Raw genomic sequence first — 25,378 nt, forward strand, 5'->3', positions numbered from 1 at the left:
CCAGCGGGTGGCCGGGCTTCGGCGTGCGGTGAGCAGAAAGCCTGCTGCCAATTGGACAGGTTGAAGCGGGGCGGGTCGTGCAGCGCCCGCAGCTGGGCCTGGATTGGGACCGCTGGGAGAAAGCGTGCGGGGGCGCTAGGTGCAAGGTACCGCTATGCAGTGTGTGGAAGGCCGGGTTGGCGGCAGCTGTGTTTGTGTGTGAGGCAGGGCTGGGGGGGAGCTGGGAGCGGCCAGGGCTGGCAGGAGCTGGAAGGGGGGCAGGAGCTGGGAGGCCGCAGAGCTGGTGGGCAGGGCTGGCAGGAGCTGTCTCGTGGGGGAGAGGCCTGGGGGCGGAGTAGGGTTGGCAGGGACTGTGGGTGGGGTAGACCTGGGAGGGGTCAAGGCTGGCTGGAGCTGTTGTCGGGGAGAACTGGGAGGGGGCAGGAGCTGGTGGGGAGAGAGCTGGGTGAGGTTGTCTGTGTGCCATAGGGAGCTGTGCAGATCTGGATTTCTGAGACATGGGCAAGGTAATGATGCTCTCTAGGCTGTTAGAGCAGGGAAGAGTAATGGATTGTGTTTGTCATACGTGCATGCCATTTAATCTGTACGTTAGGAGCAGAAACCTGTTGCCGAGCAGTTGGAAGGGTGTGCATGTGTCCTCGGAGGCGCCTGCATTGGGTCTGGTGAAGGCAGCTGCTGGGGAGCTGTTAGGCACAAGGCAGGAGTGGGGAATGGTGTCGGGGCAAGTGACAGGCTCAGCGGGTCAAAGCTGGTGGGAGCTGTCATCTCTAAGCATTGGTGCCTGGTCAGGGGTTTATCACAGGGCTCTCTCCCATGTTGCCTTTGTGTTGCCAACTCTTGTGCTTTCATTTAGCTGGTGGAACCACTATACTGCATGAGAATCTCAGTTTTCATTTTTAAGGAAAGTCTCTAGCCCTCAAGGTGGACTAAAAGAAAGTGCTCTGTGAGGGCACAGAAATCCTTTCCTGTAAGTTAGTGGCTTCTTTTACATGCTGAATCTCATGATTTTTTCAGGGCCAGACATCAATTTTTGAAGTCTGGGGACTGACAATGCTGATCTTTCTTGCCAAAAATCTCCCTGCTAAAGTTTTAATAGCTACTACGTTGGACCATTACATAGGACATTAGAAAAAATTTCCCAATTGTCAGGGTGGTTAATTACTGGAATAAATTGCCTAGGGTGGTTGTAGAATCTCTATCACTGGAGATATTTAAGAACAGGTTAGAATAGATAAATATCTAACAGGATGATATAGATGGTGCTTGTTCCTGTTGTGAGGGCAGGGAATTGGACTTGATGACTTCTTGAGGTTCTTTCCAGTTCTAGTATGCTATGCTTCTACCTTAGCCTCACATTTTTCTCTGAATCACCTTTTTTATATATGCCACAAGCTGTGATATTTTTCCTCCCCTCAGTTTGAAAGGTATACTCCCAGTTAGTTACATGATAGAACAAATTCCTCACCAGATTTGTTTTTGTTATTGTTTCATTCTTTTTGTCTTTCAGTTGTAAGGAATTCAGGGTAAGAATTGTTTCTCCTCTCTGTGTTTGTACAGTGCTAACCACAGTGGGGCCTTAATTCCAATTTGGGAATTTGCATTACCATTATTGTTTGTTTTTTTTGTTTTTTAAGAGAATGTGTTGGGACTGGTGGGGAGTGTTCTGGGGAGAGGTGCAGTGCTGGGATGAGCTAGCAGGGAAATAGATGGGGTAGGGCCCACACTATAAACTCATACTTGGGATGGGAGGCAAGAGTGGAAGCCAGAGGGGCTGGAGTGGCTACCATTGGTTGAGGGTTAGGCCAGAAGGCAGGGCCTAAGGGGGCGAGAACAGACAGAGAGCCCTGGGAACCTATTACCCAGCATGGAAAACGACTCCATCTCCTGGCTGAGTCCCTCAATACCTGTCCCCCACATTTGTAGGGGAGCTTCTGCCCTACCCCCAGACTGTTCTCTGGGAATTATATTGCACATTTTCCTGATGTATTTGCATTATAGTGTTCAATTGGGAGATGACATGGCTGTTTAGACTGGGTAAGGTGAGAATGATTTGGTGATTGAGACATTTTTCAACATGTACCTATCCCTCAATTTACAGACTTTCGATTTATGAACGTTGGCTATAGTAAACAATATACATTTATACCTACTTTTCAATTTACAAGTATATTTTCACTGTAAAGAACCAACTTTCCTCTAAGCATCTGCTTTGTGACTAACGAACATGGAGGAATACAGCAGAAAGCCGTGTAAGGCTGACTTCATTTCACTCAGCTGCCCAGCTCTTCCCAGTTGGTTCACATGCTTCATTGTGTTCATATCGTCTTGACTGTGAGTGATATTAATATTCAAATATCCTTGTAATTTGTCATCATCATGCATCCTAGACATGAAAAAGTTTCTTCAGGAGTTGTCAGTAAGGCCAAGAAACCAAGCAAAGCAGTGTATCTGTGGCTACCAAAACAAAACAAATATTCTCCAAAAATGTTTTGGATATTTGAATATTTAATGTTAATGCAATGGGGCTCTTCTGGAAAAAGAATGCCTTCTCAAGCCTTTATTTTGAGGGATAAAACAAAAGCAACAGGTTTACAGGCCTCAAAGGATCAACTAACATTACTTCTTGATCGAAATTTGGAAAGAAATGTGAAATTCAAGCTTCTTGTTTACCATTTGGAAAGTCCAAGGGCATGTAAAGGCTTTAACAAGGCATCAATATCTGTGGTCTGGCATTCTAATCAAAAGGCATGGGTGACAAGCAGGTTTTTGTTGAGTACATAACAAGCTACCTTTCATCATTCATCTCTAAATATTGTGCTGAAAATAATCTGGATAATAAATGTGTGGTGATCCTCAATAATGCTTCAGTCATCTTATCAATGTCAGTGGATTATAAACAGGATAATAGATGGCCATCAACAAGGCATTCAGTGGACACTTTTTTCAAACAGCTAGAGGACATTGATTTTGCTGCTGATGTCGCCCTCCTTTCACACCAACATGAAAACATGAAAGAAAAGGTCACAACACTAGACAAATCTGTCTCAATGACTGGACTGAGCATTAATAAGGGAAAGACCAAGACAACGAGGATCAACCAGTTCAACACCATGACCATCACACTGGGAGGGGATGACCTGGAAGATGTGGAGCAGTTCACCTACTTAAGGAGTATTATGGACAGAGATGGAGGAAGAGATAAAGATATCAATGCCAGGATAGGGAAAGCAACAGCTGCATTCAAGACTCTCTGCCATATGGAGTTCACAAATAACATCTGCAAAGATGAAACTGCGGATCTTCAACACAAATGTGAAGAGTGTGCTCTTCTATGGATGCGAGACCTGGCGTACTAATAAGTCTTCAAATCACAAGCTACAGACGTTCATAAACATACGCCTGAGGTACATCCTTCACATCAAATGGGAAGACTTCGTCACAAATTAGGAGTTTTAGAACAGAGCGGGAAAAGAACCAGTTGATGTTGAAATCAAGAGAATTAAGTGGGATGGCTGGGCCTCACTCTTAGGATACTATCATCCAACATAATTGGTCAAGCTCTCTCATGGAAGCCTCAAGGAAAATGCAAAAGAAGACCTTAGACAACGTGGAGAAGGTCTGCTGAGATTGAAGAACAACTGGGGTAGTCCTGGAGACAGCTAGAAGTTTTGTCGCAAGACAGAGTGAAGTGGAGGAGACCTGTAGATGACCTTGACCTGTGCTCCATGTGGAATACAAGGGTTAAGTCGTAGTAGTAGTAGCAGAAAAGTTGACAAATGAAGAATTAATTCAGCTAGATGCCCGAAAGTTATCAGAAAAGGAGGAGGAAGGATAGGATGAACCACAAAAAATGCTGGACACTAAAACCCTCAAAATTCTTCACTACTATGGAGGCAGCTACACAAATTCTTGGTGACAATGACCCAAACTTAGAACGGAGTTTGGCATGCAAGCAACAATTTCATGAAGCCGTTCAATGCTATCAGGAATTGTACAATAGAAAAAGAGGGCTGCAGTCCAAACTTCAGTTCTATCATTTTTTCAACCCTTTGTTTCATCACCCATGCTTAAACCCTCATCACTGTCACCTGATCCTCAGCCCTCAGTCTCAAAAACCTGAAGGTAGAACCCCGATTAAGGAGGTTGAAGTCATTATGGAACTGTTTCCAATGGTAACCCAGATGATCCCATGGAACTCATGTCAATACCACCTTCTTCACAACTATCTAAGAATTGACTAGTGGTAATAAATGCCATAAAAAAGCAATAAAGTAGCTCTGTTCTTATCTTTATGATTGTATCGTATTGTAACATGGGGAGAATATTGGGTTGTGGTTTGGTTTGGTTTGGTTTTTTGGGGGAGTTGAGAACCAGTCAGGATTTTTTAATATTGAAATTAATAGAAATAATGCTTTCAATTTATGAATTTTCACTTTACAAACAGTTTTCATAGAATGAATTAAGTTAGTAAATCGAGGGATAGGTGTAAACACAATTACATGAGAGAAAAACCTATTTCTTGTTCTGTCGCTGTCAGAGAATATTTGTATCAAATTGAATTTCAGTTAACTTATATGTTTTCTGGAGTTTAAAATAATTAGAGCATGCCTGTATTGCTGAGTTTTATAAATATTAGCCATTTTGTTTTTATTAGATGTCCACAAAAACTGTACTGTGCTTATGAGGCTGATGCCAATGAGTAAAATGTACAAGATTGATCCAAGTTACTCATCTGCAGGAGTAATATGATAAGGGAAAAATCTGAGTCTTCCATATTAAATAACAGATGTTTAAATTTTTTGCAACTCACTTTAATTGTTGAACGAGACGCAATATCTTAAAGTATTAACATCTTTTTTTTTTTTTGAAGGAATTAGGTTTGCAGCAAATCCTCCAAGAAATGGCTGTCCAACTCAGACCAGTAAGTTCAAAAATATTTTCCCTAAGTTTTGTTTTCTAACCATCACTTATTTTTGTTGGAAGTTTCTTCACAAGATTACAGGAAATAAAAATTGGAAATCTAACCAATAAAGGTACCATTAAGAACCCACTGAGTGGAGGTGAGGTCAGAGCACGAAAGAGAGGAGAGAGACAGTAGGTAGGGGATCGGGCATGGGTGTGGCCAGGGGCACTAGAGGCAGGCTGGGATGCTACTGTCTCCCCAAAGAGAAGCTTCATCCATTGTAAAGGGTTACCAATAGATAGGGAGTACTATACCCAGGTCCTTGATTCAGCTCAACTGAAGGCCAGGGGCTGACTGACTTGTCACACACACAGTGCTGAGAACTCACACACAAACAGTGTGTCCCTGGTTGTGCAGGACCAGGACTGAAAGTCTCGCTTTACTAATGGAGGGGTCATGCTGCTGTTGCTGGGTTTTTTATATGTACTCTAGCGGCACTGAGATCACAGACAAAGCAGAGTGAAATCTCTGCTCTACAACCTTGACTGACTGCCAGCTGGCTTTTAGTTCATGCAGTACAGCTTGTGGCTTTAGCCCCTAAGGTCAAAGGTTCATGTTCTCCTGCCAATAACCTGGGTGCAGGGCCTTACATATACATCACACTAGAATTGCAGAGCCTGTCATGCATGTCATACCCTCCCCAAAATATCTCTCTATTATAGAACTGAATTTTTGTTGAGTGTTGGTAGGCCTGTAGTTAGAACACCCTGCTGTAGAGTTTGAGCTTTTGTAAACGAATATACAAAGAGTGGAGGTCAGCAGCAGAGCAAGGAAGGAAGCTTATAGTGTGTGTATTGCAAAGCCCAAGATTCCCAACTCCTGTTTACACAAACCTGGGCAGATTTTTCTAATATTGGAAAACTGCATTTGTTTTACATCTGAGCCATATTTGTTGTATTGCATGGATTGTAAATCAGTACATAAAGTCAAATTATATTTTGTAGCACTAGAACTTGGGTCATCATATTTTTAGGAGTGGCTGTGTTGTTTCTTATGTCTGTCTCTTTAACAGTTCATTCCGTTTTGATATGAGAACTGGGAAGTTAAAATAATTGAGTAATTAATTTTCACGTTATAATCAACTTCTTAGATAGCTTGAGACCTTTGTAAGATTGTCTTACTCTCTCTCATTGGTTGTTTACCCTGACTGTATTTAGGTATGTATGCCTCTTGTGCTATATCCACTGAAGGGGATCTCAGTGAGTTTAATGGACTCAGACTTCCAGATTAGCCTAATGACTGACCTGTCTGACTGCAGCAGTGGAAAACTGGAATTCTGAACCTCAGCCAAGCCATTGAGATCATCCCTCATATGATCCTGTGGAATTGGATTTACTTGTGTAGTCTACCAGCATTTGTTTGCTTATGATACTACTCTTTCCTTTTTGCCTCTGCAGGCCAGTAAGAAATGCATCGTGATAGGTGGTTCAGGATTCTTAGGCCAACACATGGTGGAGAAACTGCTGGATAAAGGATACACTGTCAGTGTTTTTGATATCAAAAAGGGGTTTGAGAACGATAAGGTGCAGTTTTTCTTGGGAGATCTCTGCAGTAAAAAGGTATAGTGTGAACAATTGAGAAACATAATATTGTGTTATGGAACAAAAGTGAAATATGCAGAGTGTTGACTCATTTTTCTGATGCACATAATGTATTCCTGGGAAGGTTAATACTACAGCCGTATTTCTTGGAAGGGTTGCAGTATAAGCTGTGAAAAAGTGGCCAACTATGTCCTCTCTGCCAGTGCAGTTCTTCACTTCTTTTTCACTGATGGCTCAAAATGATCCCTATGGGGACCATCTTCTTGAACTCTTCAGAAGTTTTAGTTTATATATGTGTGCAAGAATAGAGCTTATACCTGCCTTCTGCTCTGGAGACATGCATTACAATGTGTCTTGGAAATAAATTGCTACATAAGTCTTAAAGAACACTTCTCCTCTGGCATAATGTACTCCTTCCAGGGGATGCACCATAAAGTTGGGCAGTATTATTGGGATTTGGGGTTAAATTTGTGGAAAGGTTCCATGTTGAGGTTTTAACTCCTATCTGGGACGTTCTTGGCCTTCTGTTTGCACCTGAGTTAACTGGCTGCTGTTGAGCATGGCTACTCTCCAAGGCCATGTCTACAGTAGCACTTGCTTTCGAAATATATTTAGAAATGAGGGGCTATTTCAAAATATGCTGTGGGTCATATACATACAAAACATGTAATTTGAAAATTCATTTCGAAATGACGTGGTGCTCATTTCAGAATTCCTACCCCCTTCCCGTTTCAGGAAGAAGACCTCATTTTGAAAGGCTGTTTCAAAAGAGAACGTGTAGATGCTCTGCGGGTTGCTCTTTTGAAAGGGGGTCCTCCATGGCACTGGCCAGCCAGCATGCTGACACGCCCCAGCCAGCATGAGCAGGGCTCTATTCTCTGCACATCTGGCCATGTTTAAAGATGCAGGGACCCAGAAACCCCTAGGCAGGAAGCTGAGAGCATGCTGGCAGCAGGCACAGCATGAGCTCCCACCAGCCTGAGGGATCCCAGCAGACCAGCCTGGGGCAGAAAAAGAGGTTCCCCTCCTGGAGTGAGGCCAAGATCAAAGACCTCCTGGCGTTCTGCGGGGACAAAGAGCTGCTGCTCCACACAATTGGGTGGCACCACAGTGCAGCAGCCTTTGACTGCCTCTCCATTGAGCTGCTCTTTCGAGTCCACCCTGCCAGAGACCAGGTGCAGAGCAAAGTTAAATTGCTGCGGAAGGCCTATTGCCCGGTTCATGATGTGGCCAGCCACTTGGGGGCAGGGGCCATCACCTGCCCTCAGTACCAGAAACTCATCAGCCTCCTGGGACCCAACGATGTGGCCCCACCCCACCACCTGCTGGACACCGCCATTCTAGAGCTGGAGCCTGAGAGCAAGCCCAAGGAGGTGCTGGAAACCACTCCAGGCAGCAGCCCCGCCCCCCCCCCCCACTCCAAGATGGGCACTGAAACTGTGGCCCAGAATGATGATGGTTTCTCAAGTGACAGGGTCCTTGTCATTGTGCTCCTCTGTGCCATCCAGCCAGGCTTCTCCCAAGTTCCTGGAGGAGCAAGCAGATAGGACCTGTGTGTTTCTGGTGCCCTGGTATGAGGGGAGGGGGTGTCCTCCTCTGCCACAGCTGACAGCAAGCCATTCACAGAGATGGCAGCTCTACTCGAGACGCTCCCAGGGCCCCAGTAGGGGCCACACGTGGCACTCAGCACCCTCCTCTGTGGATAACACCACAGGCCATGCTCCCGGGGAGGGGCGGGGGGGTCACAGGCCCCAGGCCAGGTCATGGTACTGATGGTCCTTCCTTCTGTCTCCACAGCTCTGCCGTTTGTGGGCTAGCCAAGCCTCATACACAGGCTGCAGAGCCCCACGCTGGGGGACGAGGGGGCTGGGACTACACCCCCACCAGCGGTCTTGCGGGACTCGCACAAGGTCCTGTGACAGTGTTGCTGTGGGGAGGAGGCACATGCTGCTGACACTGCCAATGCTGCCGTCCTGCATGACATGACTGCCATTGTGCAGGACTGGCTGGTGATGAAGTGGGAGGCCTGGATTGGGTGGTGGGCAGCCTGGACATCCTCACCCAGGCTGAGATTGCCCACCTGGCCCAGCCTCCTGCGCTCTCACCAGCCCCCTCCCTGCAGTGCCCTCAGCAGTCCCCAGCATGGTCCAAGGCCTTGCTGCCCTGCTCCCACTGACCTCCCCCCAGCCTCTCAACTGGTGCTGCCCCAGTGGCTGACGGCCAGCGCTGGCCCAGTGGCTGACGGCCCCTCCTGCTCCTCCCTACCTTACTGTGGCCCCCAGTGAGCTTGAGCCTGGGTCCGCCAGACCCTTCCCGCACTTCTACCTTCCCATGCTACTGTCCCAGCCCCGACAGGGACCTCGGACCTGGGGCAGTAGGGACTTCTGCTCCCAGCACAGGTCCCAGCCCTCATCCTTGGTGGAAGAGTAAGGCCCCCTCACCCCTTCCCAGGACCCCTTTGTATGTAGTTTTCCCCGTCTCCCGGTCTCCCTTGTAAATAGTTTATTATTCAGTTTAAACAGCTTGGATTCCTTTCGTATCGTTTTAGTAAATAGCCTGTCACCACTCCTGTGTCCCTCGTTTATGTTGGGCACAGGAGGGAGTATGGAGGTGTGAGGGGGGGTTCATTATGGGGGAGCTGTGAGGGGTGGGTGTGTAGGAGGAGGGTTGTGGTGGTGGCTGCATGGGGGGGAGGTCGCAGAGGACCCCAGTAGGACTCCTGTAGGGCCTCCCTGACCTGCACCCCATGCTGCTGCGCCTGGCGGAATGGCACAGGAAGCAGCTGCTCATAGCCGTGGCCCACCCCTGCATGAAGGGCTTATGCTGTGCCCTCCACAATATTGTGGAGGGCAAAGCATGCACCCACCACATCCAGCATGTTGGGGAGGCCAAGCTACAGCCTGGTAAGGAGGCAGCGGAAGCATACCTTCAGCTGCCCAAATGCCCACTCAAGTGTTACGAGCCTGGTTTAGGCACTTGTTAAAAACGTCGTGGTTGGGCCCAGTCTGTTCCGTGTAGGGTTGCATCAACCATGGGTGCAGCGGGGTACATGGCGCATCAGCCACAATGCAGGCTGGTGTCCCTCATCAGGAGCTCCTGCGGCGGATATATGTCCCTTCCTGCAGACAAGCCATGAGTTGTGGAAGGTGCAGGCATCATGGGTTCACCTGGACTACCCCACAAATATCCATAAACCACTCCTTGGCATCCACAAGGTCCTGGAGCACCACAGCGTGGTACCCCTTGTGATTTATGAAGGCTCCAGCATTGTGCTTGGGTGCCCAGATGGAGATGGCGTGGTGCTCCACGCATCCCCATCCCCTGTCCTCTGTCTTCTCTTCCTGGTTTCAGAGAGTCCCCTCTACCTGGGAGGCTCCCCCCCACCCATGGTGGGTGGGTGTCTCGAGCATGTCTTACCTGCAGGAGGACAGCCCTGATGGTAGCCCTGCCCACCCCAAACTGGTGTGTGACCGTGGCTGTCCGGGGTGGCCAGCTTCCATACTGCAATGGCTATCTTCTTCTGCAGGGTGAGCACAGTCTGTATCCGGGTGTTGTGGTGTTGAAGGGCTGGGACAAGCCAGGGAAATAGCTCCAGAAAGGTCCCCTTGATCATGCAGAAGTTCTGGAGCCAGCAATCATTGTCCCAGCCCCCAGCAGCAGCCAGTCCCACCATTCAATGCCAGTGGGGGGTAGCCCCACAGGCGTTGGATGACCCAGGAGACGGGGTGCGGGTATCATCCTGTGAGGGCAGCCTGTACGAGGGTGGCCATTAGGGTTGGCCCCCGGAACCACTGCAGGATGGCAGCTAGCAGCTTGGCCAGCAGGCTGACCATGGCCTCGAGGGGTAGGGTGTTGGGGAGTTGCTGAGGGTCCTTAGTGTGCCCCAAAGTGGCTCCTCTGTCTGGTCAGGGTCTGTGGTGCTCTGGGTAGGGAGCCTGCCCGCAGTGTGTGCAGAAGAAGGGTGTCAGGGAGGGCACCTTTAAGTGAGGAGTGGGCTGCAGCCCCTGGAAGAGCTTATCTGCCATGTGACCCCCATCTGTGGTGTTTCCTGGCCCTCTCTTTCAAAAGAGTGCCCTGGAACATGTGGACGCTCCCTTTCGAAAGACGGGACAGGTCTTTCGAAAGGGCAGATTGCAGTCTTGATCTGCTTTTGGTGTGTGGATCCATGCTTTCGAAAGCAAATCTTTCCAAAGGTTGCTTTTGAAAGTTTGCCATTTGAAATTGAGCTGTAGCCTAGGTGAAGCCCAAGCTTTAGGAAGCTTCAGAATTTTTTCTTGAATTGGGGGACAAATGGGGCTGCTTGCCTAGCAGAAAGAGGCCTGGAAATACAAGGATGTGTGTATTCATATAACAAACACTTTTGAAATAGAAAGTACTGTACTCCTGGTGTTTTCACTGGTGCCTTATTTCATCTGCATGCCTAGGACCTACTCCCTGCTCTACAAGGTGTTACTGTGGCTTTTCACTGTGCTTCACCAGCATCTTCCAGTGACAACAAGGAGCTGTTTTACAGGGTGAATTTTATGGGAACCAAAACAGTCATTGATGCCTGCAAAGAAGCTGGGGTTCAGGTAAGGGTAGAAATCCCTATGGGGAGGATGTGAGATGCTGTAGTCCTGATATAAAGTAGTAGAGCAGTAGCAGCATTATATAAATGTGAACTTAATAGCTCCAATAGTAATTGTAAGACAACTGCACCATGTGCCCTTTGGTCTTTGTGATGTTACATCAGCTTTTTATTTCAGTTTCTGCCTATTGGAATCCTCAAGTACTGGATGAATGAAAGACTTATTTTTTGTGGAGGGAGGATTACTTATGAAATACACCTATTTTTCAGTATCTGGGTATAAATGCAGTTACTAAAATGATACAGAGAATTAGATGATGCCTACCAAGTATGGACTGCCACTCCACAATTGATTTCCTTTTGTAAAACACTGCTGGGAGGAAAACGCGGCATACATTATTTCAGACGTTTAAGACTTCAGAATGGGATTCATCAGAACAAGTAATATATCTGAATCCAGAACTTGTCAGACTGAAAGTAAGGACTCTCCTAAACAGCAAAAGATTTAAAAAGTCCTATTCCATAGAGTAATTTAGTTGATTGTATTTCTCAGCTTTCCTTTTCAAATATTCTGGGCCACATCATATTCCAACAAATGCAGCACAAAAGTCCTTTTTAAGATACTTTTAAAGATCATCAACTACCTCTTAAAAGCACACACTGGTATTAAGCATTAAAATGTGCCAGGAAAGTATACTAAGTAGGCATTGAAGTTCTCCTTCGAAACTATTTCACCCTTTTCATTGACAGCACTGGAAATTTTCTGACGAGTCTACTTCACTTGTTTCTGAAGTGTTCCATCACTTTAGTAGGATAGTAAAATTATTTGAATAAACTATATTGTGAGAAGTTTGCTGTCAGGCCAACTGTAGTGGCTCATGATCAGGAGTTTATCCAGGCCATCCCTACTGATATGCAAAATATGCAACTTCTTAGAACATCATGAAATTTGGGATCCCAAACTGACCCAAATTTTGTGGTGTCCTAGGCAGCTGCATGCTGCTTGCCAGAGCCCTGTGGGAGGGGAAGAGCCACTCGCCACCACCTGCACCTTCTGCTTGCTCCCCAAGCTGTCAAGTCACCCAACCTCCTGGCCCTGATTCAGCCTCCCCCAGCTTCTGGCCCTGGGCCTCTTGAGTGCACGCACTGCAGCTCCCATCTTGGAGATGCTGGCTGCCCTGTGGAGTGGCCACTCCCTATTCCACCCCTTGGCGGGGGAGAGTGGTGGTACTCAGGCTGTATAAGACTCCAGAATTAGTAGGGAAGGCCCTGTTTCTACCACAGAGCGGAGTGTCAGAAACGGAGCAGATACCACAAACAAGTGTATTCTGTAATTTGATTTCACCAAACTAGTAACAAAGGTGAGCTCCTGGATAATTGTAACAGATTTAGTGTAATCAGACAATTGCCTTGGATCCTCCAGTCTCTTGCCACCCAGACAAAATAGGCTGAATGATGATCACATATATCATATTCACATTGTTTCCAGTCCCATGAGACTAGGTAGTTATCCCAAATTAATTAGCTTCCTCGCTCTTATGCCAAACATAATACTTGTAGTCAGTTTTGTAATAAATTATCTAAAGGTTTATCAACTGGGAAAGAGAAGTTCTTCAAGTGACTGCTCCTGTGCATTCCAGTGTGTGACCACCATGTGCACTGTTGGAAGATTTTACTGTGGTAGTGCCCCCTGTGGCAACATCATTAACATTGCCTATAAATATATATGCCCACCGAACCCCAGCTCAGTTCCTTCTTTCCACCTACTGATGGTTGTTGGAGCTTTTAAGGCTGCTTCACAGTTGGTTTTATTCCTTAGTTTAGGAGTTCTTTGTTAATCTATAGTTCATTGCTGTTAATAGCTGCTGTTAGTCTTTTGGAGGGTGCGGTGGGTTGCCTGGGGTATGTAGTGACCACAGGGTTTTAAGCAATGCGAGAGATATTGGAATTCCATGCCAATGGGAGACCCTCACTGCACTTCCCTAAAGTGCCTAGGGCAGAGTCACCTGCAAGACAAGTGTTCTATGTGTAGGTCATTCAAACCTAGGATGAAGAAGGAGGGGTCAGAGACTGAAGCTGATCCTTAGGGAGTCAGGTCTCCAGCCCCAAAAGCTGATGACTTCATCAGTGTGCTGGTTTCAGTGTGACACCTAGACCATACACAGAGCATCAGTGCTGCTCCTCGACACTGTTCGCACTCCCCTGCATGAAAAGTGGGCTTGTCCCCGCTGTCATTCCGTGGTGTTGAAGAATGTGGAAACAGTCTGCTCCCCATCCAGGATGCCAAGTAAGGCCTGGAGGTGCCACATGCCATCGAGCACAGCGGCTGCATGCGTGGCACCAATCACAGCACCATTGACTGGAGGCCCACAAGCAGGTCTGTTGAGTCTGGCATTGGTGTTTTTCCTGGCACCAGTGATTTTGGACGACTTAGACCTTCCCTCTTCACCGGATACCTTTGAGGCCACCAGGAACCTGACTGAATCGGCAGCGCAGTCCGTTCCACCGAGTACAGCCTTGAAGCATCCCATGGCCTCTCCTCCAGATGCAACCTCCCTGCCATCAACTCTCCACTACCACTCTGGGGTCTCAGTGCTGAGTCTTCAGACAATTCCACAACCTATTGCTTCTCCAGCACCAGTGCACATGTTTAAGGCACCAACTACAGCACCAGTCCTGGTGCCAGTGTCAACACTGGCACTGAGAACAGTACCGACACTGGTAATGATGCTGGTAGTGACTTTCATCCTGGCACCAACACCCATGTAGTTGGCACCAGGGCAGTCAAAGTCCATGCCACAGGCTGTATTTGCGGCATTGATGACAGCACCACAAGCAAAAGTGAGGTCAGCGGCATCAGAGGTCCCCCCTGTGGTCTGGCGGGCTTACCCCTCTTCTGTCCTGTTAGCTCCCACTCAGAGGAGCAAGCTAGAAGCCAATCACCATGGTGCTGCTCACTAGTACCACTCTGCCTTGGTCCGCTTCAGAATATACCTCTAACTCCAGGGTGGACTCCACAGTGTTGTCCAGGTCAGAGTACCGCTCCAGATGCCATTCCAGGCACCGTCCTCAAAAGACTCACCCAGATTCGGAGCAGACCTGTCCTTCACAAAGACAAGCACCAGTACAATGGCCTTTTTGGACTCTCCAGGCCTACCACTAAGTATAGGTCCCAGATGGTGGTACCCTTGGGGTGGGAGGCCCCTTCACCTGCTGCAGGGGCTCCAGGCTCAGAGTCTGTCCAACCACCCGTGGCCTCTCATGTCCCCAGCCAAGCCCCCAGCTCAGCTCCAAGTGCCATGGTGAGGGCCCTGTGGAGGAAGGAAAGCTCGAAGAGCAGGACAGTACCCTTCTCTTGCTGGTTTTGTCCTTGCCAGATGACAGGGTGCCAGTTATGTCCCTCTCACTGCCATCTATGAACAACAAGGCCCACAAAAATCTCCTTTGTAGAGTGACCCAGGCCCTTAACCTCCCTTTTGAGGGAAGTGGTGGAGGAGGCAGACCATCTTGTGGATGTGTTTGTCCTCAGAGAGCCACTCATTAAGACCATCATGATCTTGACAAAGAGCTGTCTCTACAAAAGAGATTTTGGTTGACCTTGTTCATAGATGGCAGTGACAGGGTCATAACCGGCACCATGTCTTCAGGCAAGGACAAAGCCAGCAAGGAAAGGGTACAGTCCTGCTCCTCAGCCTTCCCTTCCTCCATACGTGAAATCCAAAGTGACTTTTTGGATTCTTTTGTGTGGAAAAACACTACCACCTATCACCAATCTTTTGAAGGAACAAAAATCTCCAAAGAGCTCTCCACGTTCATTCATGTTGTCGACACTGTCTTTTCTCATGGTCTGTTCTCTGCCTGTATTTATGCTTCCTATTTTGGCACTGAAGTCACCTATCAAAATCAACATATCCTTCTTTCCTTTCCGGTTCACCGCACATTGTAGTTTCTTGTAGAAGTCTGTTTTACATTCCTCAACTGCTTCATTGCACAGTTAGTTAGTACCTTTCCCATTTTGGCATAGAATCTGGCTGTGGTGATGTGTGATGATACTGCTGTCCACTCCATTAAAGCACCAGATGCCTCTCTTGATAACAGAAGGCTCACACCAATGTATGGTGCACCCTCTTCTTCATGTCCTGAACAGATGAGGGTTTCACTTGTTGCCAGGTGTAGCTGCCCAGAACGTGTCCATCTTGTCTCATCCAAGCCCAAAACTGCAAGCTTGTACTGTTTCATCTCTGCTGTTATCTGTGCTGTCTTCCATGCTTGATACATGGTCTGTACATTCCATGTACCAAACTGGGTGGTTGTCCTGGGTGAGAGAAGTCATCTGGGGGGCAGCTTCCTTTCGGCTTTCCCTGCCATGCTTCAGGCTCAATCCAAGCAGATTGTCAACTCCTCCCAAGGCTTGTGTAGTTGCAGGTTTTTTCGTAGATGTTTGTTTGTGTTTTTGTTTTTCTATGGAAAGGGTTGTTAACCCTAAGGCTACCCCTTTTACTTCAGGGAGAGCTGATCCAAATTTGTCTAGTCTCTACACTTTGACGTTTCCAGTTTGTGACCCTCCCAGGAGCTGTACCTCCCACTTGCATAGCTCTCTGGGTCCTTGACCCACGGAAGTCACCTCACTGTGACAAAGAGTGGACCATACAGTAGGCTCCGCACATCAGAACACTCTTACTGAGGCCACAGGCCTCCTCAACAGCATACCTAGCACAAGTGCCCATCTCGGACAGCTGCAAGGCAGTGACATGGTCGTTGGTGCACTCCTTCACCTCACACTATCTCCGGGCCTGGGGGGATGTGAGTTTGGCAAAGTGGTCCTGCAGTTGGTTAAGAAGTTAAGATCCAGTCCCACCTTCAGGGCATGCTGCTGGTAAGTGGCATACCAGAATACACAGGAGCAATCCCTTGAAGAAGGAAAAAGCAGTTATCTTGTAACTTGTTCTGCGAGATGAGTTGATCCTGTCCATTCCAGAACACACTCTCTCACACACAGACCGCCTCCCCTCTGCCGAATCGTTGTCTGGAAAGGAGGAACTGATCGGGGTCGGGTTGGCAGGGGTACTACTGACCCAACAGGTACTCTGGAGGAAAAAAATCTTCCAACAATGACGCATGCAGCACATGCGCATACATGTGCGTTGGAATGGACAGGAGTATCACATCTCAATGAACAACAGTTACAGGGTGAATAACCAGTTTTTTGTTGGTTGTTTTTTTTTTTTTTTTCTTTACAGATTAAGGCAAGCAAATGTATACATGCAAATGATTTAGAATATAGAGTGCCAGAGATGCAGTAATCTGTCAATTCAAAGTGTCTTTCAGAGCAGACCTAGGAGACATCCAGTGGGGATCTCTGGCTTCAATTGGTACATCTGGCCCTGTGAGAGTTCAGACTGTGAAGAAATAGGAAAATTTTCCTGTGAATTTTGTTTTACTAGTATTTTCCAGTTGCATTAGGGTTCTTGCAATGTTCTTTGATGGCCTATCTGGTATTGATAGTCCTGGATGAGTGAGATACATGATTCATGTGCCTGGATTCACAAGTTCAGAGAATATTGTCAAAGTTATATTAAGCAAAGTTTCCTCGTATGGAATACCCCTGACAAGTGAGATGCACGGAGGCAAAAATTTATAAGCATTTTGTAGAGTCTAAAATTCCTGTAATTCCAATTGTGAGCAAAATAACATATAGGTGACCTAATATGGTCTCTAGATATGAATATATCAGTTCTTAGCTAATGCTGGCAGCCTGGGTAAGAGCTGGCATATGATCACCAAGTGTCACAAAAGTGCTGTATTGTGAGTTTATATTTTACCTTTTTATATAAAATTTTAAAATGAATAAACAGTTAATAGAAATAAATATGTTCCATTGGACCTTCCTCTGATTTCCCGCCCCCCAGCAATAAGCTGTCTGATGGAGGTCAGTATCAGAGAGGTAGCCGTGTTAGTCTGTGTTTTCAAAAACAATGAGAGGTCCTGTGGCACCTCATAGACTAACAGATATCAGTTATGTCTATAAGGTGCCACAGGACTTCTTGATGGAGATCAGCTACGAGTATAGGTATATGAGTATTTTGTAATTTTCAGATTGCTTTCAATTAAAGCATCTCTAAAATAAGTGCTGTACACTCATCCCTCATTAAACGAGTACTTTATTTATGAGTACTCGCTTAAACAAGGGAGACACATACTGACCTGTTGTTCACTGGACGAGTGAACTCCCTCCCCCGCCCCCCCCGCTAATACGAGACTTACCCCCTCCCCGCGACTCCAACCCACTGCAGCCTGAACCCCCCTGCAGACCCAAACCCTGGCAATTTAAACCCCCCGCTGACCCCTGCACAAGGGAACTGCCAAATTTTAAATACTCCTCCCCCCACCGACCCCTGTGCATCCAAACCACTGAAACTTAAACCTACTCCCTGCTGGGCCCTGCATGCCCCAACTGCCGCAACTTAACCCCCCCGCCAGCCCCCATGTGTCCCAACTGCAGCAACTTAAACCCCCCTGCTCACTCAAACTGCCACAACTTAAACCTCCTGTTGGCCCCCGCACACCCCAACTGCCGCTACTTAAATCCCCCGCTGGCCTTAGTGCACCCAAACTGCTGAAACTTAAATCCCCCGCTGCCCCGCACACCTGAACCACTGCAGCCTAACCCCACTGGCCCCTCACATCAAAACTGTTGCAGACTTAACCCCCTCACCCTGCCAGCTTCACATATCCAACCTGCAGCAGCTTGAACCCCGTCCCCACCCAGCCTACCACCATCTTCTAACCCTGCCACTCATGTCCCCAAACTGCTCCAAAACCCCAGGTTCACTTACCTTTCAAAAGCAGTGCCATCTGCTTCCACTCTCAGCACTTGGAATTAATCAGAGACTGTTACACATATCTGAATAGGAATTTAGTGTCCCTCTTACGAGTTTTCTCCTATGAGCAAAAAGTTAGGAACCAATTGTACTCGTATAGCGAGGGATGAGTGTATTTTCTGTAGAAGTGCCCCAGAAGAGGCTAATACTGTTCCTTCTCCTTGACTTTTCATGCAGCCTTTATAAACAATATATCTTTTGGCTTATCCTCTAATAACTACTTTTCTTACATAACCATTGTTAGAAACTGGTGTTAACCAGCAGTGCCAGTGTTGTCTTTGAGGGTGCAGACATCAAGAATGGAACAGAAGACCTTCCTTATGCAAAGAAGCCCATCGACTATTACACAGAAACCAAGATCCTGCAGGAGAAGGTATTTAACGCCATTTTGCTAATACTCTCATTGGCCATGTCTACACTAGCCCCAAACTTCGAAATGGCCATGCAAATGGTTCTGAAAGAACTCAAATGTGAAATTGCGGAGTTATTAACAGTGGTTTGTAACCTATCCTTTAAATCCACTTTGGTACCAAATGACTGGAAGACGGCCAATATAACACCAATATTTAAAAAAGGCTCTAGAGGAGACCCTGGCAATTATAGACCGATAAGTTTAACATCAGTACCAGGCAAACTAGTAGAAACACTAGTAAAGAATAAAATTGCAAGGCACGTAGAAGAGCACGAATTGTTGGGCAAAAGTCAGCATGGTTTCTGCAGAGGGAAGTCGTGTCTAACTAATCTATTAGAATTCTTTGAAGGGGTTAATAAACATGCGGACAAGGGGCACCCAGTGGACATAATATACCTAGATTTCCAGAAAGCCTTTGACACAGTCCCACACCAAAGGCTTTTATGTAAATTAGGTGGTCATGGGATAGGAGGAATGATCCTTTCATGGATCGGGAATTGGTTAAAAGACAGAAAACAAAGGGTGGGAATAAATGGTAAATTTTCACAATGGAGGAGGGTAACTAGTGGTGTTCCCCAGGGGTCAGTCCTGGGACCGATCCTGTTCAACTTGTTCATCGATGATCTAGAAAATGAGGTAAGCAGTGAGGTGGCCAAGTTTGCAGATGACACCAAGTTGTTCAGGACAGTCAAAAGCAAAAGGGATTGTGAAGAACTACAAAAAGATCTCAGCAAACTGAGTGATTGGGCAGCAAAATGGCAAATGAAATTTAATGTGGGTAAGTGTAAGGTAATGCATGTTGGAAAAAATAACCCAAATTACACGTACTACATGATGGGGTCAAATTTAGCTACGACAGATCAGGAAAGGGATCTTGGAGTTATAGTGGATAGTTCTCTGAAGACATCCACGCAGTGTGCAGCGGCAGTTAGTAAGGCAAATAGGATGCTAGGAATTATTAAAAAAGGGATCGATAATAAGACAAAAGATATCATACTTCCCCTATATAAAACTATGGTACGCCCACATCTTGAGTACTGCGTGCAGATGTGGTCTCCTCACCTCAAAAAAGATATATTGGCATTAGAAAAGGTTCAGAAAAGGGCGACTAAGATGATTAGGGGCTTGGAACGGGTCCCATATGGGGAGAGGCTAGAGAGACTGGGACTTTTCAGTTTGGAAAAGAGGCGATTGAGGGGCGATATGATAGAGGTATATAAAATCATGAATGGTGTGGAGAAAGTGAATATAGAAAAATTATTTACCTTTTCCCATAATACAAGAACTAGGGGACACCAAATGAAATTGATGGGTAGTAGGTTCAAAACTAATAAAAGGAAATTTTTCTTCACACAGCGCACAGTCAACCTGTGGAACTCCTTGCCCGAGGAGGCTGTGAAGGCCAGGACTCTATTAGGGTTTAAAAAAGAGCTTGATAAATTTTTGCAGGTTAGGTCCATAAATGGCTATTAGCCAGGGATAAAGTATGGTGCCCTAGCCTTCAGAACAAGGGCAGGAGATGGATGGCAGGAGATAAATCACTTGATCATTGTCTTCTGTTCTCCTTCTCTGGGGCACCTGGCATTGGCCACCGTCGGCAGATGGGATGCTGGGCTGGATGGACCTTTGGTCTGACCCAGTATGGCCATTCTTATGTTCTTATTTTGAAGTTTACTAATGAAGCGCTGAAATGCATATTCAGCACCTCATTAGCATGTGGACGGCCGCGGCACTTTGAAATTGATGTGGCTTGCCACCGCACGGCTCGTCCCGACAGGGCTCCTTTCAAAAGGACCCCGCCTACTTCGAAGTCCCCTTATTCCCATCTGCACATAGGAATAAGGGGACTTAGAAGTAGGTGGGGTCCTTTTGAAAAGGAGCCCCAACGGGACGAGACGCGCGGCAGTGAGCCACGTCAATTTCGAAGTGCCGCGGCTGCCCGCATGCTAATGAGGTGCTGAATATGCATTTCAGCGCTTCATTAGTAAACTTCGAAATGGCCATTTCGAAGTTTGGAGCTAGTGTAGACGCGGCCATTCTGTGCTCAAACCAGTCTTTCTTCTTTGAATGATGGACCTATGTGGATTCCAAATGTGGGCATATGTGCCAGAGCCAAAACTGCTCATAATAGTTTCAGTTGACCCCACATGCATGTCAGCCTCATGGCATGTCCCAGGCTCTAGGAGCTTGTATAGATTGGCAGTTCTCTCTTGCCACCATGTATCCCGAGTCAGTACCTCTATTTCTCGGTGCTCTGAGCTTGCTAAAAGAACGGCTTCTGTCTATCGTACATAGTTCTTGGCCCCCATTTGTTCTTGTTTGTTTTACCTGGATTTTTGAGATGAAGAAATTCTTTCTGCCTCTATTCCCCACTACCACAGCAAGGAATGGGTGGAGCAGTTGAGTTCCAAGATTCCAGTCTTCACTTGTAGATATGATTCTCTTTGTCCTTGTTGAGCGACCTAAATAATAGACTCTCTTCTTTGCTTTGTGAAGTGGGTCCAGCAGTGAAACTGGATATATCCTTATCTGCTGCCTGCCTAGGAGTGGGGGAGAGAAGATGCAGAAAGAAGGTTCCCCAAAGGTATAGATGGGAATTAGGTCACACATTGAAGCTGGAGAAATGTTTTGCCAAAAGATGCAGAAGAAGCATTTTATAATGAGAAGCAAGTCAATGGGATGAAGGCAGGTTTGCATTTGTAAGCAATTAGTCTCTTTGGTCTTTTTTGACTAATTCTTTGTCTTCCACAGGAAGTGCTAAATGCTAATGATCCAGATGAGAATTTCTTCACAACTGCCATTCGCCCTCATGGGATATTTGGTCCAAGGGATCTCCAGCTGGTTCCTATCCTCATTCAAGCAGCTAAGAGTGGCAAAATGAAATTCATGATTGGGTGAGAGAGGTTCAGCCATTTTCATGGCCAATGGGAAATTTTGATACAAAAATGACATTTCCCTTTTGGAAGAGAATAAAATGGGTAGTATGAAAGATGTGGATGTTGCTTCTCCAATGTTATGTCCTGGCAGGGCCTTTAACTTGCCCAAGAACTATGCAGAATCTGTAATTTAACTGTCAGCTTCTGCACAGAACCTACTCAAGAATCATTTAAAAAATAATCAGGAAATAAGGGTTCCCAACTATCTTATCAGCACTTTGATGCAGAATTCGTTTTAAAGAAACATTGAGGTACAGTTACATGGAGGAGATCTTACAGTGGTGCAGTTGCAATGGTATTGTTGTGCCACTGTAAGATCTATAGTATAGACAAAAACATAGGTTTCTTGTTCAGAAAGGGGTTGGCCTAAAATAGTACCCTTTTCTGACATTTGGGAAAGATGTAGCTAGGAGCTCAGCTATGTTTGTAGCTTTGCCTTTTGCTGCTTGTTGATTTTTCAGCTATCTTGTACATTGAGATAAGCATTTCTCTTCTATGTATGCAGGGATGGGAAGAACTTAGTAGACTTTACCTTTGTGGAGAATGTGGTCCATGGGCACATACTAGCTGCAGAACATCTTCACAAAGACTCGCCCCTATGTGGAAAGGTAAAGTAATCTCTTGGTTGCATATGGAGAGCAAAACTGGATGTGATCAGAGGTTCAAATTCTTTGTTCCCTTAGCTCTTGTTTCTGCTCAGTGATGTGGATGAATGTGGGTGCACCAACTAGAATAAAACCTACCATCCAAAAGTGCTATGTAAACTTCCCTCAGACTCAGTCTCCTTACCCCGCACATACATTCCTTTGCTGCTTCCCATGGCCAGGGCTTAGTGAGGGTTGGGAGAGTGTGGTATCCTATCTATATTCTGCTGACTTTACTGGAACGTCTTCACATTTCTGTTAATGGGATTGGTAATAAAATAGTTAATACTGCCATTGAAATACTAGTTTCAATGGGAGGTTAACTTTGAAGATCAGTGGAGGTCACAACTCTTAGCTATTTTTGGGTTTGTCTGCAGGTTCTTTCCTGTGGCTGTGCATCTGCTAAAAGATCATTGTAATAATAAGGGACAAAGATAAACATGAACTTAGTTCTCAATTAAAGCTCTAAGCTCTTAAAAATGGGAGTTACAAAGCACCTTGTCTAAAGCAGGTGTTCAGTGTTTGATTCAATGTTCAATGTTTAATTCAGTGTTGTTCAGTCTTTAATGTTCAATGTTTAATTCTTTAAACAGTCACGAATAGTCTGAGATCTTGTGTATATTTGAAATGCTACAGTGGCACAATTGTAGTGCTTCAGTGTAGACACTATACATCAACAGAAGAGTTGGTCCCATTGGCATAGCCAGCTCACATCTTCAAGAGGTGTTAGTTAGGTCAGCAGAAGAATTCTTGTCAGCCTGCAGCAGTCTGTATGGGGACTTAAATTGGTTTAACTTTGCCACTTTGGGGGGAGAGTGAATTTTCACTTCTGGTTTGTTGGGAGCAGAGAGTCCTCTTAACAAGGAAGAGACTTGTAGCTCCATAAAAAGCCATTTCTGTGGTAGCAAGAATCATCAGATCAAAGTCAGGGTTGTTAGACTCCTCAGCAATAAAATGAAAACTATGGCTTTATAAAAATGTGTCCAAAAGTACATAGCTTTTTGTGTGTGTGTGTATGTGTGTTCTTTCTTTCAGGCATTTCACATCACAAATGATGAGCCAGTCCCTTTCTGGTCATTTATGTCCCGTATCTTAACTGGCTTGAACTACGATGCACCAAAATACCAAATCCCTTATTTTGTGGCTTATTACTTAGCCCTCTTCCTATCTTTGGTGTTGCTACTGCTGAGTCCACTCATCACAATCAAACCTACCTTCACCCCCATGCGGGTAGCATTGGCTGGGACATACCATTACTACAGCTGCGAGAGGGCTAAAAGGGACATGGGCTACAAGCCATTGGTGAGCCTGGACGAAGCAGTGAAGAGGACTATCCAGAGCTTTTCCTATCTACGCCAGGCAAAGTAAGGAGAGCCAGAGAAACCCCGCTCAGTAGCACATTTCACAAGGAAGTTGAAGAGACCCTAATTCTCTGGACAGATAAACCTTTCCTCAGGCCTTTCTTAGGATCATGAGTTAATGTGGACTAAAGGACTTTATCTTATTGCTGTAATAAGAGACCTCCCTGTCAATGCTTTGATGTGACAACCTGTTCCAAAATAGCTGTTGGCTACTACTATGTTTGAATAAATACCCTAATGTTTCCTCCTACAATAGTGAGCTAGTACTTCTGCATGCCATTCGTGCTGTCTCTACCTGTATTGTTTTGCTGCTCTGGTGATTGTCAGCATTTGCTAATGGCTATGGATTGAGATTTTGTGACAGGTTTCTCTTTGTTTTTGACACTTGCCTGTAAAGGAGTATGCCATCCTTATTTTAAACCATGCAAGTTTGAGCTGACTTTTCTGAGGAGATGGAAATGTCTTGCTATGGCCATTGCCTTATTTGATCTGTAGCCATGAGTCAAAGCTGGGACCTCTGAGGGACCTGAGCCATGGCCATGTGAAGTGCCTCAGTTGGGCCCACTCACCCTCTGAATGCTTTTTAGGGAATCTTGTGCTTTGTACTACAATCCTACTTTTGTTTAGAAATAACACAAAGTACATTAAAGCAATGACAGCTACATAATAGTGTTACCTCTTTTTAAAGGGCATTCTCCACTATGAGCATATTTGCTGGAGCAGGAGTTTAAACTGGAGAGAGTTGTAGTTATTCCCATTCATGCTTTTAATATTGTCTAAGATCAGGCTGTTGTTGCTCAGCATATGGTATCTGTTCCCTGTAATGACAGTGGTGTGGGGTACGAGGTCAGTGTGCATTTTGTGGCAAGTTTTGTCGGCATTTGACAGCAGCGCCCCTTTTACAGATGGACGATTTTCCGGCAGCAATGTCATTAAATTAATTCCCTTTCCCTTTCCCCCACAGGAAAATGGATATTCTAATATTATTCCCTTCCATGTACATTTTAGTTTGACATTCACTTTACACTGCCCCATAATCTTTAATTTTCCATTTTTGAATTTATAGTGAAAGTCATTGAAGTGGCATGGAGGGAAGCAGGAGTTAGTGAGTGTGACATCTGGAAATGATGAGGGTCTTTGGTTATATGTTGTACAGTGCTAACCGTGAGTACAGTGCAGACGCTAGTCATGGATAAGCAGTGTAACTAAGTGTTAACATGGCTAATGGTTAATGCACAATTTGGCCTTGCTAGATTTTGAAATCCATGTTCATTCTGTGCAAGCAGAGCTGTTTTTCAAGGCTATCAAGTTCAGCAATGGAAAGTTTTCTTTGCAATCCCCAAGAGTGTGAAATTTAAAGTTTGGTTTCTAAACCACTAACCTTTGTCAACAAGTGGTGTCTGTGACATACTGTGATCCTTGAAACCTCTGTGGGTCCATATCCTGCTTTTAGCTTCAGTGGGAGCCTTGTGTCCTCATCCATGGGTGGCACTGGGTTTTATTCTGTTCAAGCCACAGTGGTGTTGAATAAAATGAACTATCCTTTGCTGTGTGTATTTGTAGCTGTGGTGGGAATGAGCACTAGCTGCCTTATCGTTTAGTAAGCCAACATGTATCCGACCACACTGGAATGTGCTTGCAATGGTGAGGTCATGTGGCTTTGGGGGTAGGGGTTTTGACACTATGCCTTTTGTGAAAGGTCAGTAACGCTTCCTATGCGTATGAGTGGGAAAGCACTAGCTTGTGTTGAGATCTTCACCACGAAATCAGGCAAATTACTGGCTTCTAAAGTAACAGAGAGGTAGCTGTGTTAGTCTGTACTGCAACAAAACAAAGCAGCAGAAGTATATCGCTTTAAAGACTAACACAATGATTTGCTCAGTGATGAGCTTTCATGGGACAGAAAAAGTTAGTCTTCAAAGTGCTACATTTCTGCTGCATTGTTTTGTTGGTTTCTAAAGTGTGACTTAGTCTTACTGCACCTTCATCTTTAGCATTTTGTGTGAGATTTACTTACTGTTTGTTGTTTGGGCGCATCCTCTGAGCCTGTCTTGGCCTCAGTTTCCTCATCAG

The 25,378-nt window shown here is 45.8% G+C and overlaps 1 protein-coding gene across 3 annotated transcripts; it reads left to right on the forward strand.

The window, feature by feature from the left end:
* Window positions 1-48: 48 nt before the first annotated feature.
* Window positions 49-24,827, forward strand: NSDHL (NAD(P) dependent 3-beta-hydroxysteroid dehydrogenase NSDHL). Of its 3 annotated transcripts, none has more exons than XM_075008190.1 (8): window positions 49-146; window positions 4,871-4,921; window positions 6,361-6,522; window positions 10,929-11,075; window positions 18,197-18,325; window positions 21,116-21,258; window positions 21,806-21,908; window positions 22,980-24,827. In XM_075008190.1, the coding sequence occupies exons 2-8, from the start codon at window positions 4,901-4,903 to the stop codon at window positions 23,310-23,312; spliced, it is 1,038 nt and encodes a 345-aa protein (XP_074864291.1). In that variant the 5' UTR covers window positions 49-146; window positions 4,871-4,900; the 3' UTR covers window positions 23,313-24,827. The 3 variants fall into 3 exon arrangements, with proteins under 3 accessions (XP_074864291.1, XP_074864290.1, XP_074864293.1); XM_075008189.1 differs by lacking the exon at window positions 49-146 and adding an exon at window positions 2,210-2,331; XM_075008192.1 differs by lacking the exons at window positions 49-146; window positions 4,871-4,921; window positions 6,361-6,522 and adding an exon at window positions 9,551-10,031.
* The last annotated feature ends 551 nt before the right edge of the window (window positions 24,828-25,378 follow it).

This window comes from Carettochelys insculpta, chromosome 13 (genome assembly GCF_033958435.1).
Source record: "Carettochelys insculpta isolate YL-2023 chromosome 13, ASM3395843v1, whole genome shotgun sequence".
Classification (NCBI taxonomy): Eukaryota; Metazoa; Chordata; order Testudines; family Carettochelyidae; genus Carettochelys; species Carettochelys insculpta.